Source organism: Herpailurus yagouaroundi, unplaced genomic scaffold, assembly GCF_014898765.1.
Source record: "Herpailurus yagouaroundi ecotype Mexico unplaced genomic scaffold, PumYag 208, whole genome shotgun sequence".
NCBI lineage: Eukaryota > Metazoa > Chordata > Mammalia > Carnivora > Felidae > Herpailurus > Herpailurus yagouaroundi.
In genome coordinates this window covers 9,312,508-9,330,903 of record NW_024412439.1, presented here as the reverse complement: position 1 = coordinate 9,330,903, position 18,396 = coordinate 9,312,508, and the positions used below count along the sequence as shown (strand labels likewise).

The 18,396-nt window shown below is 49.4% G+C and overlaps 1 protein-coding gene across 1 annotated transcript in view; it reads right to left on the bottom strand.

Annotated features, from left to right (window-relative positions):
* Positions 1–17,517, bottom strand: part of PIK3R6 (phosphoinositide-3-kinase regulatory subunit 6) — a 57,491-nt gene extending 39,974 nt beyond the window's left edge. The window contains exons 1-2 of the mRNA XM_040453220.1: positions 17,351–17,517; positions 703–810 (exon numbers count right to left, since the gene is read on the bottom strand). Of these exons, the coding sequence (XP_040309154.1) occupies positions 703–715 (13 nt within the window). The 5' untranslated portion in view covers positions 716–810; positions 17,351–17,517. The remainder of the gene's footprint in view (positions 1–702; positions 811–17,350) is intronic.
* Positions 17,518–18,396: the final 879 nt, after the last annotated feature.

Genomic DNA, 18,396 nt, shown 5'->3' with positions numbered 1-18,396 from the left:
GTGGGCTTTGCCATGAGCTAGACCTTGGTTCCGATCCTGGCTCTGCCACTTATTAGCTGTGCAGCTTTGGGTAGATGACCTAACCTCTCTGAGCCTCTGTTCCCCTTTTCCATAAAACAGGGACAAGGGCATTGATATTGTCCCACACAGAACCCTTCTGACGACTGCCCGGGGAAAGCCACAGCGAAATCGTTAAGGGTACGGCGCTGGAGCTAGCCTGCTGGGGTCAAGTCCTGGTTTGACTGTACAAAGCTATGTGGCCTTGGGAGCAATACCTGTCCCCGCTGGGCCTCACTTTCTCTTTCTGTAAAATGGGGGCAGCGATAACATCTATCTCAGGGGGCCTTTATGAGGACTCCGTGAGTTAATACTTGTCAAGGGCTTTTATCACGACTTGATAGATTGTAACTGCTACCGAGGCGTTTGGTAAATGAACCCAAGCATCTGGCGATAGGTCTTGGCTATTGTCATTCTTGTCCTCAGTGTCCAGCTCAGTGACCTGCAAGGAGCCGGGGCTCGTACAAGGGCGTGGAGGTCCGCTTCTCAAGATGTTCTCACACTGGGGCGGCTGAGATCGGGGTCTGAGATGGCAGCCCCAGGGGGGCACTGTCACCTGCCAGGGAGGCCTTCCCCTGCGAGGCAGCCGGACGCACTCGACCCCTCTCTCCCCTCCCCCCCCCCACCCAACCCGGTCATACTGACCTGAGCTCTCCATGGGAGCCCGGGGTACGTGTGAAGAGGATGTGGTCGTCTCAGCAGCAGAATGGAAAGTAAAGTGGTTGTTTTTCCGCACAGACGTGGTTCTGCAAACTAAGAGGCAGTTAGCGTAAGTGGTTGGAAGGTTACAGAAAGTGCGTCTGGGGGAATGGAGGGGCTCCTGGGGGACCCAGGCTCCCAGCCCGTCGGAGGAAAGGCTACATTTATTTCAGAAATTCCTCGCGGTGCTGGCTCTGAGCCTGGCACTCTTCTAAACACTGAAAAATGACCAACGTTTAAACATTTGCATTGACCTTAAGAGGTGGGTACAATTTTCTCTCCATTCTACAGGCAGGGACGTTGAAGCACAGTGAGGTTAAGTAACTATGGAAGGTTTGGGCGCCTGGGTGGCTCAGTTGGTTAAGCATCCGACTTCTGCTCAGGTCGCGATCTCACGGTTCATGAGTTTGAGCCCCACATCAGGCCCTCTGCTGTCAGCACAGAGCCCGCTTTGGGTCCTCTGTCTCCCTCTCTCTCTGCCCCTCCCCAGCTAGCACTCTCTCTCTCTAAAAAAAAAAAAAAAAGAGAGACTACAGAAGGTCAAATAGCTTTACCAGCTCAGTAAAGGCCTGAGCACTGGACTCAAGACTGTCCGGCCTGAGCCTGTGCCCTCAGTCACGACCCCCGCCCGCCCCACTGTGACCGCAGTGGGAGACCCCCCCAAACCCTGCTTCCCAGAGCAACAAACTCCACAACTAGGTGAACTCCACAATAAATGAATGAAAACATACCTGGGAAAGCTAATTTGGAGACAGAGAACAATAAGTAAATATTAGGAATGGTAAAGGCCATATATATACAATGAAATAAAATTATAATGCACTCTGAATAATTGTAGCCTACTGATAATCACAGAATGAGTATTAAAACGTGTTATACCAGGGGCGCCTGGGTGGCGCAGTCGGTTAAGCGTCCGACTTCAGCCAGGTCACGATCTCGCGGTCCGTGAGTTCGAGCCCCGCGTCGGGCTCTGGGCTGATGGCTCAGAGCCTGGAGCCTGCTTCCGATTCTGTGTCTCCCTCTCTCTCTGCCCCTCCCCCGTTCATGCTCTGTCTCTCTCTGTCCCAAAAATAAATAAACGTTGAAAAAAAAAATTTAAGAAAAAAAAACAAAAAACGTGTTATACCATTGGCAATGTTTAGAAAGAAAACACACATACATATATGCATATATATATGATATATGTATATAATGTACATATGTACGATGTATATCATATACATATATCATACATCATGATGTATATCATACATGTATATGATGTATATGATATACATGTATATATCATATACATGTATGATATATATGCATATATGATATGCATGTGTGTTTTCTACATATGTATGTGTGTTTTCTACCTATGTATGGTGTATATCATATACATATGTCATACATATCATGATGTATATCATATACATATATCATACATGTATATGATGATGTATACATATATCACACACACACATATATATATATATATATATATATATATATATGTGGCAAAACAAAATTCTGAACCCTATATATCACACCTGGTTTTCTAGGAAAATAAAAATGACACAAAAGGCTCTAGAAGAATTAGGAAAACTACTTATGTTAGTGATCAGTGAGCAAATAAAGAAAGTGGTCAAAGAACCAGTTCTTAAAAAGTGACATATATCTCAGATGGTTCCTCTGATAAGTTCTCTCAAACCAGCAAAGAAAAATGTTATGCCATTACAACTGTTTGAAAGCATAGAGAAAGAAGGAAAGAGTCTCTGAAAAAGCCAAGTTATCCCTGATAACAAAATCTAATAAAGATAGTTTAAAAAGTAGACGAAGCACTCCACACCCACTGGGATAGCTATTTAGGGGTGCCTGGGTGTGGGTGGCTCAGTCGGTTAAGCATCTGACTCCGGCTCAAGTCATGATCTCGCGGTGCATGGGTTCAGGCCCCGCGTCGGGCTCTGCGTGGACAGCTCGGAGCCGGGAGCCTGCTTCGGATCCTGTGTCTCCCTCTCTCTCTGCCCCTCCTCCACTCACGCTGTCTCTCAAAAATAAATAAACATTATAAAAAAAGAAAATAACTGATACTATCCAGTGTCAGTAAGGACGTGGAGAGATTAGAACCCCTGGCGCACTGCAGGTTGGAATTCAAAATAGTACAGCTGTGGTAGAAAACAGTACAGTGATTCCTCAAAAAGTTAAACACAGATTTACCATACGCCCCACAAATTCCACTTCTAGGTAAATACCCAAAAGAATTGAAAATAGGGATTGTAACAGATACTTGCACACCAATGTTCATAGCAGCATCATTCAAAATAGCCAAAAATTGGATACACTTCAAATGTCCGTCAACAGGTGACCGGGTAAACAAAATGTGGTCTATCCATACAATGGAAAATTATTCAACCTTAAAATGGAATGCAATTTGGATACATGTTACAACATAGATGAGCCTTGAAAATATCATCCTAGGTGCAAGAAGTCAGGCCAAAAGGACAAATATTATATGATTCTGTTTACATGAGGCACCCACAATAGGGAAATCTACAGAGACAGAAAGTGTAGCGGAGGTTATCAGGAGCTATGGGGAAGGAGGAACAGGGAATTATTATTCAATGGGTACAGAGTATCTGTTTGGGATGTTGAAAAAGTTCTGGAAATGGACAGTGGTCATTGTACAACATTGTGAATGTACTTAATGACACTGAATTGTACACTTTCAAGTGGTTAAAATGGAGGGGCGCCTGGGTGGCGCAGTCGGTTAAGCGTCCGACTTCAGCCAGGTCACGATCTCGCGGTCCGTGAGTTCGAGCCCCGTGTCAGGCTCTGGGCTGATGGCTCAGAGCCTGGAGCCTGTTTCCGGTTCTGTCTCCCTCTCTCTCTGCCCCTCCCCCATTCGTGCTCTGTCTCTCTCTGTCCCAAAAATAAATAAAAAAAACGTGGAAAAAAAATTTTAAATGGTTAATATGGAAAATTTTATGGTATGTATATTTTACTACAATAAACAGATATCAAAAATATAAAATAAATATTGCTAATGAATTCAATGAATTCAAATTATAATGTATTCTGAATAATTCTAGCCTAGAAAGGAATATTAAAATGTGATTACATATCGGCAACAATTAGAAAAGATTAAACGTTGGCAATGATTGGAAAAGATAAAAATATCAACTCTTGATGAGGATGTGGAAAAATTTTGCTCTGCCGTAGGGAGTTGGTGAGAATGGAAATTGGTATAGCTTCTCTGGAGGGTAGCTGGCCAATAAGTATCAAAATTCAAAATGTGCACACTCTTTGCCTAAGCCACTCCACCACTAGGAATTATCCTAAGGAAATAACTGGGTGAGTGAATAAGGATTGTGTACAACAATGGTCATTGAAACATTGTTTATAAGGGAGAAAAAGAGAAGAAACGTAGAGGCCCGACTACAGGGTATCAATTAAGCAAATTAAAGTAGTCTGTGCAATGGAATACAGAGCAGACATAAAAATGATGATGTATAGCTACATTTACTTACTTGAAAAGATTTTCAGAAGTATCCATTGAATTCTTTTTCATGTTTATTTATTTATTTTTGAGAGAATCCCAAGCAGGCTCCGAGCTGTCGGCACAGAGCCCGACACGGGGGCTCAATCTTACAAACCATGAGATCATGACCTGAGTCAAAATCAAGAGTCGGATGCTCCACTGACTGAGCCACCCAGGGGCCCCTGGAAGTACTTGTTTTAAACACCAGGTAACAAAACAGTTAACACATTCCTAACACATTAATTTTAAAAAGAATACTTCTTTTTTTAAAATTTTTTTTTCAACGTTTATTTATTTTTGGGACAGAGAGAGACAGAGCATGAACGGGGGAGGGGCAGAGAGAGAGGGAGACACAGAATCGGAAACAGGCTCCAGGCTCTGAACCGTCAGCCCAGAGCCCGACGCGGGGCTCGAACTCACGGACCGCGAGATCGTGACCTGGCTGAAGTCGGACGCTCAACCGACTGCGCCACCCAGGCGCCCCTTAAAAAGAATACTTCTAAATTTGCTCAGATGTATGGTAAGAAGTCAAGAAAAAGTAAACATCAAAATGTGACATTGGAGGTCCTCATTGTGGTTAAACACAGAGTAAGTACACTCCACTGTAACTCTCCAACTCAATACAACTAAGAACTCTGAATAGTATGCGTGCGATCGCTATCTGAGGATTCTGAAAGGTAAATGGTAGCAGGCAGAATGGGGAAGAAACCCAGTACTTGAAGCAAGAATCATCCGGCAATGAGTTTCCTGCACTCCCCCCACCCTCCCCATTATACACTGGCCTAGACACGAAGGCCTCCTAAAACTCACAAGTGCACACTTAGGGCAGACAGAAAGAGCTGGAAGGAAGCCTCCCTTCCTGCTGTGAGGAGCAAAGAAAGGGTCCCCAAAGGATTGGAGAGATGGGGGAATTTACTTTTTCTTTTGCAGTTTGTTCTGCGATAGCCCCTAGGAAATCTTGAAATAGGAGTACCAGCAACAGTGATGGCAGTGGGGGCCGTGCAGATGCCTAAAATTCTGAAAAAGGGAAATTATTCCCTCTGACTAGAGGAACTATAGTCCCAAGGGCATGGGAAGAATCCTTAATACTTTTATTCCCCCCTCTATCACAGGAACAAAACCCAGAAATAACAAATAGAAGATAAATAATAAAACGGTAGACATGAATAAAAATATATCAATAGTTATATTAGATGTAAATGGTCTAAACACACCAATTAAAAGACAGAGATTATCTGGGGGCGCCTTGGTGGCTCAGTCGGTTGAGCGTCCGACTTCGTCTCAGGTCATGATCTCACGGTCCGTGAGTTCGAGCCCTGCGTCGGGCTCTGTGCTGCTAGCTCAGAGCCTGGAGCCTGCTTCGGATTCTGTGTCTCCCTCTCTCTCTGCCCCTCTCCCGTTCACTCTCTGTCTCTCTCTCAAAAAATAAACATTAAAAATTTTTTAAAAATTAAAAAATAAAAGACAGAGATTGTCAGCATTTAAAAAGAAACAGAAAACAGGGGCTCCTGGGTGGCTTAGTCAGTTAAGCCTCCAACTTCAGCTCAGGTCATGATCTCATGGTTCATGGGTTCGAGCCCCACATCAGGCTCCGTGCTGACAGCTCAGAGACTGGAGTCTACTTTGGATTCTGTGTCTCCCTCTCTTCTCTCTCTGTCTCTCCCTTGCTATCTCTGTCTCAAAAAGAAATAAAATAAAGTAAATAATAATAAATAAATAAAAATAAAATTAAAAAAAAGAAACAACTCTATGCTGTTTACAAAGTTCATTTCAAATATAATGTCAGAGGTAAGCTAAAAGCAAAAGAATACAAAAAATACTACCTGACTATTAATGAAAAGAACACTGAAGTAGCTGAATTAATATGAGACAAAGTCGATTTCAGAGCAAGGAAATCATAATGATAAAAACGTAATGATAAAAGACACATAATGATAAAAGGGTCAGTTCATGAAGAAGATATAACAATGCTAAATATGTTTGCACCTAAAAACAGGGCTTCAAAATACATAAAAGAAAAACGAATAAAACTAAAGGATAAGTAGGCAAATCCACAATTAGTGGGAGATGTTAACAATCCTTTCTCAGTAATTGATAGCACAAGCACGTGGAAAATCAGGAAGGACACAGAAAGAGCAAATAATACTATCAACCAACTGAATATAACCAGCATTTATAGAACAGTATACACAACAATAGCAGAATATGAATTCCTTTCAAGTGCATGTGAAATATTCACCCAGATAGACAATACCCTTGGTCATTAAACAAACCTTAACAACTTGAAAATAATTGAACTATATAAAGTAAGTTTGCTGATCATAATGAAATTAAACTTGAATCACTAACATGAAGATAACTAGAAAATATCTAAATATTGAGATATTAAACAACACATTTCTAAATAACCCATATTCCCCCCCCCCCCAAAAAATATGAGGGACTACTTCGCAACTCATTTTAGGAGTCTAGTGCTCTCCTGATCTCAGAACCAGACAAAGATAGCACAAGAAATGGAAACAGACCAATATCCTTATAAACATATATGAAGAAAATTCTCAACAAAATATTAGTACACTGAGACTAGCAATATATAAAAAGAATAATGCATAACAACCAGATGGGGTTTGTCCCAGGAAGGCAAGACTGATTCAATATTTGAAAATCAATCAGTGTAATATACTATATTAAAGGTTTAAAAAGAATAACCATATGCTTCTGTTAATGGATGCAGTAAAAACATTTGACAAATCTTAACATTTATGATTAAAACTTAAGAGTAAATTAGGAATTTAAGGGAACTTCCTTAATCTGACAAAGAGCCTTTAACCAAAAAACCCCACAGCAAACATACGTAATAGTAAAAAAAAAAAGTGAATGTTTTCCGTGAAAGGTTAGGAAAAGGCAAGGACACTCTCACCACTTCTATTCGACAAATCAACACAATACTGGAAGCCAGTGTACTAAGACAAAGGAAAAAGAAAAGGAGGTAGAAGAAGGTAGGAAAAGAGGTATACAGATTGGAAAGGAAGAGATAAAACTATTTGCAAACAACACGACCCTACTCACGGTAACAGGTGTACAAAGAACACTCTAAGAATCTACGCAGAAATCTCCTAGAACTAATAAGTGAGTTTGCCAGGATCACAGGGTATAATGTCAGCATACAACCTCGGGCAATGTATGTATACTAAAAACAATTAGAAACCAAAATTTGAACCACAATGCCATTTAAAATAGCTCCCAAAGGAAAAAAAAAAAAAAAAGAAAGAGAAATACTTAGGTATAAAGCTAACAAAACACATATAGGATCTGTATGGTGAAAATCACAAAATGCTGAAGAAAGAAATCGAAGAACACTGAAAATAAATACAGACACACACAGTTTATGATGTGGAACATCCAGTATAGTTGAGGTGTCCATTCTCCCCAACTGATTTTTAGATTTAATGTAATTCCAATAAGAATACCATATTTCTTAAAAACAACATTTTTAATGTTTATTTATTTTTGAAAGAAACAGAGCGCAAATGGGGGAGGGGCAGAGAGAGAAGGAGACACGGAATCCAAAGCAGACTCCAGGTTCTGAGCTGTCAGCACAGAGCCTGACGCGGGGCTCGAACCCACGAACCATGAGATCATGACCCAAGCTGAAACCAAGAGTCAGACGCTCAGCTGACTAAGCCACCTCCGCGCCTCTCAGCAGATTTCTTTTGTAGATAGAAGATAAGCAGATTCTAAAATTTATAAAGAACTGAACTAGCCAAACAATTTTGAGAAAAAAAAAGTTTGAGGACTCATCTCTCTATTTTAAGAAGTGAAGGAGTAGACACAGATGGAAGGAACAGAATCCAGCCTCCAGAAACAGACCCACGTAAAAAGAGCCAATTGATTTTTTACAAAGTTGCAAAGCCAAGTCAACGGGGGGGAAGGCTAACTTTTTTAAAAAAAATATCTAGAACAATTTAATCAAAAGACGCAAAAAAAAAAAAAAAAAAGGTATCTTAACTTAAATCTCACAACTCAAACCAAGGTAAACTCAAAATGTTTCACAGATCTGAATGTAAAAGACAAAACTATAAAGGTTCAGAAGAAAGCATAGGGAGAAGTCTTTGTACCCTTGGGTTAGAGAGAATTCTGAGATATGATACCAAAAGCATGATCCGTAAAGGAAAAAACTGATAAATTGAACTTGGCCAAAATTAAAAACTTTGGCTTTGCGAAAAGGGCCTTCAAGAAAATGAAAAGACAAAGTATACAGTTAGAGAAGATGTTTTCAGATCGCATATCTGACAAAGAATTTGTATCCAGGATGTATAAAGAACTCTCAAACCTCGACAGTAGGAAAACAAATGATACCCCCGAAAGGGAAAAATATTTAAACAGGCAGTTCATCCAAAAAGTTATGGGGATGGCAAGAAAGCACAACAAAACAACACAAAAATCATGTTACTAGTCATCAGGGAACACAGATTAAAACTGGGAGACACAAACATACACCATTGGAATGGCTACAATTTAGTCACAGGCAATACAAAGCGCTGGAGAATAGGGGCGCCCGGCGGAGGCGGGGGGGGGGGGCGGCTCAGTCGGTTGAGCGTCCAACTTCGGCTCAGGTCACGATCTCACGGTCTGTGAGTTAGAGTCCCGCGTCGGGCTCTGTGCTGATGTCTCAGAGCCTGGAGCTGCTTCCGATTCGGTGTCTCCCTCTCTCTCTCTGCCCCTCCCCTGCTCGTGCTCTGTCTTTCTCTCTTTCTCAAAGGTCAATAAACATTAAATTTTTTTTTAATTAAAAAAAAAGACATTCGTTTTGATATACAAGTGCTTTGGATTACAAGCATGTTTCCAGAACGAGTTATGCTCGCAAACCAAGGTTTTACCGTACTCTCTTTGACTTTATTGGTATTTCATAACAGCTGGTGCACAGGAGCGAGCTAACGTACACGCACGTTGTGATCCCTAACGAGAAAAACGGTCACCCGTGAGCCTGCCACCCAACTCGGGAAGACCTGCTATCACATTGCTCTGTGCGTAACGCAAAAGCAGGGTAACAACAAAATGGTAAGACTCCTAAAATAATTGCTCCTCTGGCCCGTCCCTTCCTGGGTGCCCGTGTGACCCATCCCTGACTGCTCTGACTTCAGCCTCCTTTGTGCCCAAAAGTGCCAGAAATGTCCAGCTCTTTCGTGACAACATTTTGATAAAGGCTGGGTGTGTCGACCAGTCATGTTGTTCGGTCTTTCTGAAGATGGTCTGTGGCATGTTTTTGTGGGCGACAGGAGACGTCGCAGTCTGAAGGGAATGTGAAATATCAGACCTGAAGATCCAGTCGTGAATCTAAGCGTGTGGCTGATCCCGGGGTGCCTGCAGTCTGGGGAGGGGGTGGCGGAGCTGGGGTGGCCTGAGGCGCTGCCCGCTGGGGGATGGGGCGGACCCTGCCCCCAAAGCCACTGATGCAGGAAAGCCGAGGGAGGCTTCCCAAGTGGGACCCGGGGAGCTGGATTCCCAGGTCGCCCTCTGTTAGTGGTGAAAACTGACCATGATGACCTCTGCCCCAACCCACCGGGTCCAAGCTACCGTCACCGCATGCTGAGATTGTGGCCATGCCCCCAAAAAGTCCCCGTGCTTCCCCGCTCTCCCCTACAACCCAGTCCGTGACTAAAGCCCTCCAGTGGCATCTCTTAGATCTTAGAACACCCCACACCCCTCGCCCTGCCTAAATCTGGCCTCATCTGGCCCCCGAGCACCTCTCCACCTTTATCTCTCCCCCCTCTCCCTCTGGCTCACCCGGCTCTCACTTCGTGGCTCATTATGTTCCTCGCACCTGCCAGACCCAGACCTACCTCAGGGCCTTTGCACACCTCTGTCTAGAACGCCTTTCCCCACAGCTAGGTACTTCTCAATATTCAGGTCTCCCTAAAAAAAATTTTTTCTTTAACATTTATTCATTTTTGAGAGACAGAGCGTGAGCGGGGGAGGGCAGAGAGAGAGGGAGACACAGAATCCGAAGCAAGGCTCCAGGCTCCGAGCCGTCAGCACGGAGCCCGACGCGGGGCTCGACCCCCACGAACCGTGAGAACGTGACCTGAGCTGAAATCAGACGCTCAACCGATGGAGCCCCCCAGGCGCCCCCTAGATCTCATTTTAAATGTCACCTCCTTAAAGAGGGAGGTCGCTGTATCTAAACTAAACTCCTCTCCCCACCCCAGGCGATACTCCAGCGCACTCTCATTTCGTTCACAGCATTTATCGGTATCAGGCGTTGTCCCATGTAATGATTAATTTTCTCGGCTACTCGTTGGAACGTGCTGCCGTATCGATCCCCTGCCGCAGGCCCAGCACCTCGGGGCCACGCTGGCACCCGGGAGACAAGGCGTAAATATTTTGGGGAGCAAAGGTGAGGTATCGTGCCAAAAGTCACATGGCTAATGAATGATGAAACCAGGACTAGAGCTGAGATCTCAGCTGGGGGTGTGAGGTCACGGGCCACCCCCCCCCCCCTTACACTCTCCACCCCTTCCTCCCCACCCCCACCCCTCGCAGGACACCTGCCGCCCCAGGGAAGGTAGCCACACAGACAAGCTTCTGTCCAGGTGGCGTCAGCGGGGAAGGAATACTGGGCAGTCTGGAAGAAGAAGACATCCCAGAGATAGAGACGACAAGGGGGTATGTGTGTCTCAGGACTCACGGTGCGAAGCCGGGGCTATTCTGGGCTGACTTTTTTTTTTTTTTTTAATTTTTTTTAACGTTTTTATTTATTTTTGGGACAGAGAGAGACAGAGCATGAACGGGGGAGGGGCAGAGAGAGAGGGAGACACAGAATCGGAAACAGGCTCCAGGCTCCGAGCCATCAGCCCAGAGCCCGACGCGGGGCTCGAACTCACGGACCGCGAGATCGTGACCTGGCTGAAGTCGGACGCTTAACCGACTGCGCCACCCAGGCGCTCCTATTCTGGGCTGACTTTTAATGGAAAATGAACTTGGAAGAAGCGTGACCAGTGGGTGCCAGAGAACCGCCTTATCCATTTTCCTATTCGCTCATTTGCTGACTCATTCACCACACATTTATTCGGGGCTTATATGTCCTCCTGCAGGCGCTGGAGAGGCTTTGTGCCTCTGTAATGGATTTCCTGTCCTTTGGGGGCTGTTGACCATAGTGGGGCGGGGGGGGGGGGGGGCCCCAGGGGACAGGCGAGCAGACAGGAAATGGAAATATGCGGAACCCGGGTCATTCTCAAAATGCATCAACATCACCTTTGTCTCCACTTGGGCCGACATGCATTTCTTAGGAAATGAGGCTTGCCCCTTTGAGCCCCCAAACATGCCTCTGAAGGTTTTCTAGATGCATCTCATGGGAGCTCATTGCATATGGTCACACGGTGGAGATTTCGGGAGCTGTCGGCGGACGACAGAAGCCTCCACCCCGTCCTGAATGGCTCATACTTTCTGACTCCTCAGATATGATTCTGTCTCAGCACTGGGGGCTGTTCTTTGCTCCTAGTGGGTGAGTGGGGGCTGTTATCCGGCCCACCGGCCCACTGGGCTTTGGGTAATTTACCCCGCCAGGGAGGGCGAGGGTTTGCAATTCATCTTTAATTTTTTTAGTGTTTATTTATTTTTGAGAGAGAGAGAGAGACAGCGTGCAAAGGGGTGTGTGTGGGGGGGGGGGCACAGAGAGAGTGGGAGACCCAGAATCCGAAGCAGGCTCCAGGCTCTGAGCTGTCAGCACAGAGCCCGACGCGGGGCTCGAACCCACCAACTGTGAGATCATGCCCTGAGCCAAAGTCGGACACTTAACCGACAGAGCCACCCAGGCGCCCCAACGATGTTTCTTTCGAATTCCCAGCAAAGGGTCCCCTGTGTTGGCAGCAACCTGTCCTGGCCCTCTGTACCCTTCCAGAAGGCTGGGACACCACATAAGCACAGGCAATGGTTTTGGAGGTAAAACACAAAAACAAAGCCTGAGAAACAGATCTATGAACAGAGAGCGAAGCTTCCAACCACAGACATGGAACCTCTATTTGGGCGGCTCAGAGGCCCTCTTGGCTGTCTTCCTAGTTCCTGGCAGGGTCTGGAGTGATGGCATTGCTGAGCAAATCAAAGAGCATCTATGGAACACCCACGTGTCCTGTCTGGGCAACAGCAATTGGACGAGGGCCGGGGAGTTCAGAGATGAATGAAGGAGACGAGGTCCTTGCCCATCAGACTGTGGGGCCCCGCCACTCCGTGACTTCTTAAGGACAGCAGTGTGGCCCTGGCCACCACACTCCTGGCCCACCACCAGCACACTGACGCCCTCACGGACCCGTATTCGCAACACGCCTGACAACGAACCCATTTCACAGATTCGCACTGGGGCCCTGGAGGCATGCCCTGCCTACTATATCAATACAATTCACCTTTCAATTAAAAACCACGCCGATGGTAAATCCAAAAGGTACAAACCGCTCTCCAGTGAAAAGCAAACATCCTCACTCCTCCTCTGGGCCACCGGCTCCTCTCACCTGCTCCCCAGAAGAAACCGTAGCTCTAGAAAATTTGCATCTGTGGCCAGCTTTTTCAAAAAAAGGCCGTATTTCACATAAAAATCAAGATTCTCAGCTTTCCATAGAGGCAGAGCCCAAGCGGGAGAGGGGCATAGAGAGAGGGAGACACAGAATCCGAAGCAGGGTCCAGGCTCTGAGACATCAGCACAGAGCCCAACGCGGGGCTCGAGCCCACGAACCGTGCAATCGTGACCTGAGCCGAAGTCGGACGCTTAACCGACGGAGCCACCCAGGCGCCCCTTGAGATGCCCAGCTTTTACGTAAAAGGAATAACTTGGAGATCTGGCCACAGCCAGCCCACAGTTCTTCAGGGCAGCTACTCATGGGTGTCGAATGGCTGCTGTCCCCGTGCAGAGGGCCAGGGCCCTACCCCCACCCCCTCCGCCGTGCCCGTGAGCTTGTCTGGGGCATCATTCATGCCCTTGCCTGGCCCCTGGAGGCGGGCAGTGAGCAATCCCCCAGCTTTGCTGTGGCTCCAGTCCTAACACTCCAAGAGGAGTTATTATGTGAGCTGGGCACTGGGGTTGCCCATGGTGCCCCTGTGAGTCAGTCAACAAACATCCACGGTGCCAAGCACCATACATTACATCCTGTTTCCTTTAGTGCTGGGTCCCCTTTACCTGACGCTGCTTCTACCAATAGGAAGCCCTTGCTAAATATCCTTGAATGACAGACCATCAAGGCACTCGTAGGACAGGGTTACTGTCCCCAACCTCTCTCAGGCTAGGGAGCAGAAACTAGTCTGTGGGGACCGGCTGGTTGGACAAAGGGTACAGGAAATGAAGATGATGCTTAGGATGCTGGTCAAAGAGACCCAGGCTCAGCGCCCTGAAACCAGTGGGAAGGGGGGCCCAGGCTCAGTGCCCTGAAACCAGTGGGAGGGGGGACCCAGGCTCAGCGCCCTGAAATCAGTCAGGAAGATTCCCAGCAGCTGGCGTGGGCAGCATGGAAAGCGGCCGAGGGGTGGATCCCGACCACCTGGGAGGAGCCTCCCCACCCCATCCCTGCAGGCCCTCCCACCCTGCCCTGCACACAGCGTTCATTCATTTCATTCATTATTTCTTTTGCTCCGTCGTTATGGAGACCAGCAGCGTGCCAGATACCGTCCTACAGACACAAGGTAAGAAAGCCAGGCCTTCAGTGGGAGACCCAATAAATGGGGGCCATCATTCACTCACTCATTCATTCGTTCAGCCCCTTCTGTACGTTAGACCCGGTTCCAGGTCCTAGGGATTTGGCAATAATTTAAGATAGACAAAAACACCTGCTGTCATAAAGGCTACAATCTAATGGGCGTGTAGGGAGTATGCAAGGGGACACCCAGGAAACTCGAAAACTAAGCTGTATATTAGCTGATAAGGCCGGGAAGGGGGGAGGGGATGTGCGGTTCCAGAGCTGGGGGGACTGGTTTCTACAAGGTTGACCGGAGAGGTCTCACTGAGGAGGTGACTTCTGGGTAGAAGAAACCTGGGTGTGGGGAGGGGGGAGGATGGATGGGAACGAGTGGGGCCATATCTGCCCAAGACAGGGTCCAGGTGAAGGGATAAGCCAGGCCAGGTGCCGAGATGCAGGGACAGTGTGGCCACAGCGTGGCGGGAAGGGGACAGTAGGAGGGGGCTGGGAGGCAATCCTTCACGGGCGTGTTTTTGTGCACACGCCTTGTGAGCTTTTGTGCCGGGTCATCCGAGAAGGTATGTATCGTGCACAGCCTGGGAGGACCGCGGCAGTGTCTCCCTGTTGGGGACACGGGGCAGATTTACTTGCCGTCCAGCAGGGTAGCAGCAATGTCCCCTTCCCGGGCAGAACTGGCACTTTGCCTGCTGCCCGCTGTGAAAGCCGGGGTTCCCTAAGGTCAGGGCTCCTTGGCTGATGGTGCACAGCACCCCCTTCCATGCTGCCCCCCCTGGGACTTGGGGGACGAGGGGGACCCATCAAACTGACACTCATGTGCTTGTGGGGCCACAAGTAATCGAGGCCTTCGCCTCAGACTCCAGAGTCTCCCGTTTCCTGCCGGTGACAGCGCGACAGGCTGACTTAAACAGAGGGTGAAATCTTGGATGCTTCACGGGGCTCGGTGACATAGGGACAAGATCAGAGGCAAAGAAGGAATGAATGGGTGAATGGATGAATGGATGAATGAATGAATGAATGAACGAACGAATGGCGTGGGATTCAGAGCGTACTCGTCCTTAAACGTAGAACTTCAGCAATAAACTGTCCCCAGGCCAGGTGCAGACACACAGCTGGTCACTGCCATGGGGTAAAAACACGTCTGGGGACCAACCGCAGAACCTCAGAGGTGGCCACAGGGATAAGTCAGCGGGACCCCGTTTCCTGCCGCTGTTACTGCTCGAGACTGGCGCCAGGCAAGGAGGGGGAGACTTCCAGGAACAGGCCCGGCTGGGGGGTCAGTGTTCCCAGCAGTGAAGATCCCGGCTGCTGATCTACCCACCCCGGCGCCCCAACCCCGCCCTGCGGGCTCCTCGTCCAGACCGTTTGCACAGAACCCTCCACCCAGCCCTCCCTGTGGCCATCCCTTCGGGCTTAAAGGCCAAGAACAAAGACACAGAGTTTCCCAAGGTCGCAGCTCTGCCCCCCACCTGTCGTCAGCCGGGGGGGGGGGGGCTGTGACTCTGGCACAGGGACAAGGGACCCCCTCCCTCTGCCACTGACCCACTTCCCCCTCCTCCTGTCGGCGCTGACTCACAAACCCCTGAGTTTTGGGGGCAGATGCTATTTCCAGTGTTCTGACCTTTTCTCTCCATGGAGACAGTCATACTTGCCCGGCTCTTTGGTTTAGAGCATGTGATTCGTGGGCTCACAGTAGGAATGCTGAGCTCTGAGGGGACCCCTCGACCCTTAACCCTCATCCTACAAGGCCCACTTGGGCTGTCCAGGTTCCCGAGGCACCGGGGACCTGGGGGCCCTGCTCTCTGCTGTTCTCTGGGGATGGGGCAGGCCTGTTTCCCTTCCTGTGTCTGCCACTGGCCGGGGAGGAAACACCTGGATGTGAGAGAGACAGTCTGGAGGAGGCGGGGAGGAGAGCATTGTTCTGGGGGGAGGGCAGGGAGCCCGGGAGGAGTCTGACGGGGCGTGGGTGTAGACCAGGAAACCCCTGGGGGCCAGATTCACGCCCACCATGTCGGCCAAGAAGCAGGTCCTGGTGAGGGGCTATGTGGCAGTGTGGCTGGGCTGGTGGCACTTGGTGCCGGACTGCCTGGATCCCAGTCCTCTCTCTGGCTGTCACAACTTGGGCTGCCTGCTTAGAACCTTTGTGCCTCAGTCTCCCTGTCTTTAGAGGAGAGCTAGGCATAGCACCTGCCTCGTCGGATTACTGCAAGGACGAAATAAGATGATCCTCGGGGCGCCCGGGGGGCTCGGTCGGTGGAGCATCCGACTCTTGGTTTCGGCTCAGGTCACGATCTCACGGTTCGTGAGTTCAAGCCCCGCGCCGGGCTCTGGGCTGACGGCTCAGAGCCTGGAGCCTGCTTCACATTCTGTGTCTCCCTCTCTCTCTGCCCCTTCCCTGCTTATGCTGTGTGTGTCTCTCTCTCTCAAAATAAATAAATAAACATTTAAAAACTGACCCTCTATGAACTCTTCTCTTCAGCAGCCAAATGGACTCACCAGCTGTGTTTCCCCGTAAAACCCCCTGCTTTGCACCTGCTCTCCTGCTATGGGTTTGCACACTTTGTTCTCAACCGGGATGCCTGCTGCCTCACCTCTGCACACAGACCCTCCCTGCCGCTCAAGGCTTGGGTGCGGCCTCCTGTAAAGCCCCCTGGAGCCCCTGCCCCGAGGTCACCTGCGTACGTGCCTCCGCTCGCCTCGGGACCTTGCGCACTTTGCTTTCTGTTGGTCACTTACTTGTGCTGCGTCTTAAGGCCCCACCAGCTGGCCAACTTCTTGAGCACCGGGACCTGGCCTTGCTCAGCCTCTGGCCCCGACTGCACAGCTAGAAGACGCTCGATTGTGCGTGTGGACAGAAGCAACCGGACCAGCATGATCGCCACCTGGCTCCCCAGGAGGGACAGACACATGATGTCCCAGAAGGGGTGTAGACGGGACCAGAAGGCCGACTCGGGGGCCAGTGCCTTGCTCACCTGCCCTGTTGTCTTTGGCAAGACGCCGCATCTCTCTGAGCTATAAAACGGGCATTAAAATACGTATCCAGCCCACCTCTGGCGGCACACGAGAGTCCGGTGGGACGATGCGTGTGTTCTCCTGCCCCGGGCGTGTGTAACCAGTTATAATATTGATACTTACAGGATCCAGAGAAGAAAGGAGGGGTCCCCTCGCCGGGTCCTGGGTGAAAGGATCTTAACTTGGCAGAGTGATCCTAGGGGCCACCGCCTCTGGTAACCCTTCTCAGCAAGGCTGGGCCTCACGTACAGAAGAGCCAGGGGCGTCTCGGCCCCTCCAGGGCTCCCTGCCTTCCTCCTCCTTCCTCCTGGCCCCTCCACCTGCTCTGCCCGGATCTGCCTCTCCCGGCTTCCTCCCTGGACACCTTACCCCAGCCAGCACCTACCTTAGCTCGGCTGGAGCTCGGTTCCCTAAGTCTTTCTGCCAACTGGCTCCCCACCGTCTGTGCAGGGAGGCTGCCGGCCCCAGAGAACCCGATGGCTCAGAGGGGCTCCAACGGGTGTCTCTGGTCCCCACTGCAGCCTGCAGATCTGCAGAGAAAGGCCCAGTGTGGCACAGGCCCGACTCTGTCCCTCCTCTTCCTTCCCCTTCCCCGTGGCCCTCAAAGCTCCTCCCAGAACACATCCTGCTGTGAGGCTGCTTTCTGCAGAAGCTTTGTGGTCCCCCGCGGTCACTGGAGGCTCTTCCTTTCGATGGGGCGGGAGGGGGGAGCCTCCATAGAGTCCCCCTGTGGTGCTGACTGGGCTGTGATGCCGGGGACCCTGAGCTCCCTCCAGAGCTCCAGACACGCCAGCCGCCATCCACGCCCGGAGACTGGCAGCCAGAGGGCCACCTAACACTTTCAGTTCAAGGTGCATGAACCGAGCCTTCCTCCCCCGCCCCCACCAAGCCCACCTGTCTGCTCCTCACCTCAGAATCAGAAACTTGTGGGGGGGGCACCCTCAACGCCTCCCTCTCTCTCCCCTGTTCCATCTAAATGCAACCAAGTCCCATGTCATAAACTGTCCCCTTTTCCCGCCCCCACGACTGCCACCATCGCCCTCCTCCCGAGTGACCGTAGAAGCCTGATCCACAACCGCATCACAGCCAAGAGCCCCTCTCTGGTGCTGAAACACAAATCGGATCACATTACGCCCGCGGTACAGCCTTCAATGGCTCCCTGTTACCTTTAGGAGAAAGGCCAGACTCCACCTCGCGATTTGCACGGCTCCTCTTGACCCGGTGGCTCCTTGATCCCCAAGCCCGGGCTGTGACCCCTCCCAGGCGTCCTGATCGCCGGCAGTTCTGTGATGGTCCAGGTGGCCCCTGGGCTCCAGGCCTGCACGTGTGCTGTGGGCTCCCCTACTGTCCTCCTCCTGGCTCCAGCAGAGAAGAGGAAAAACGTAGGTCAGAGAGGAAGGAGGAAAGTGGGGTGCCTGGCAGCTGGGAAAG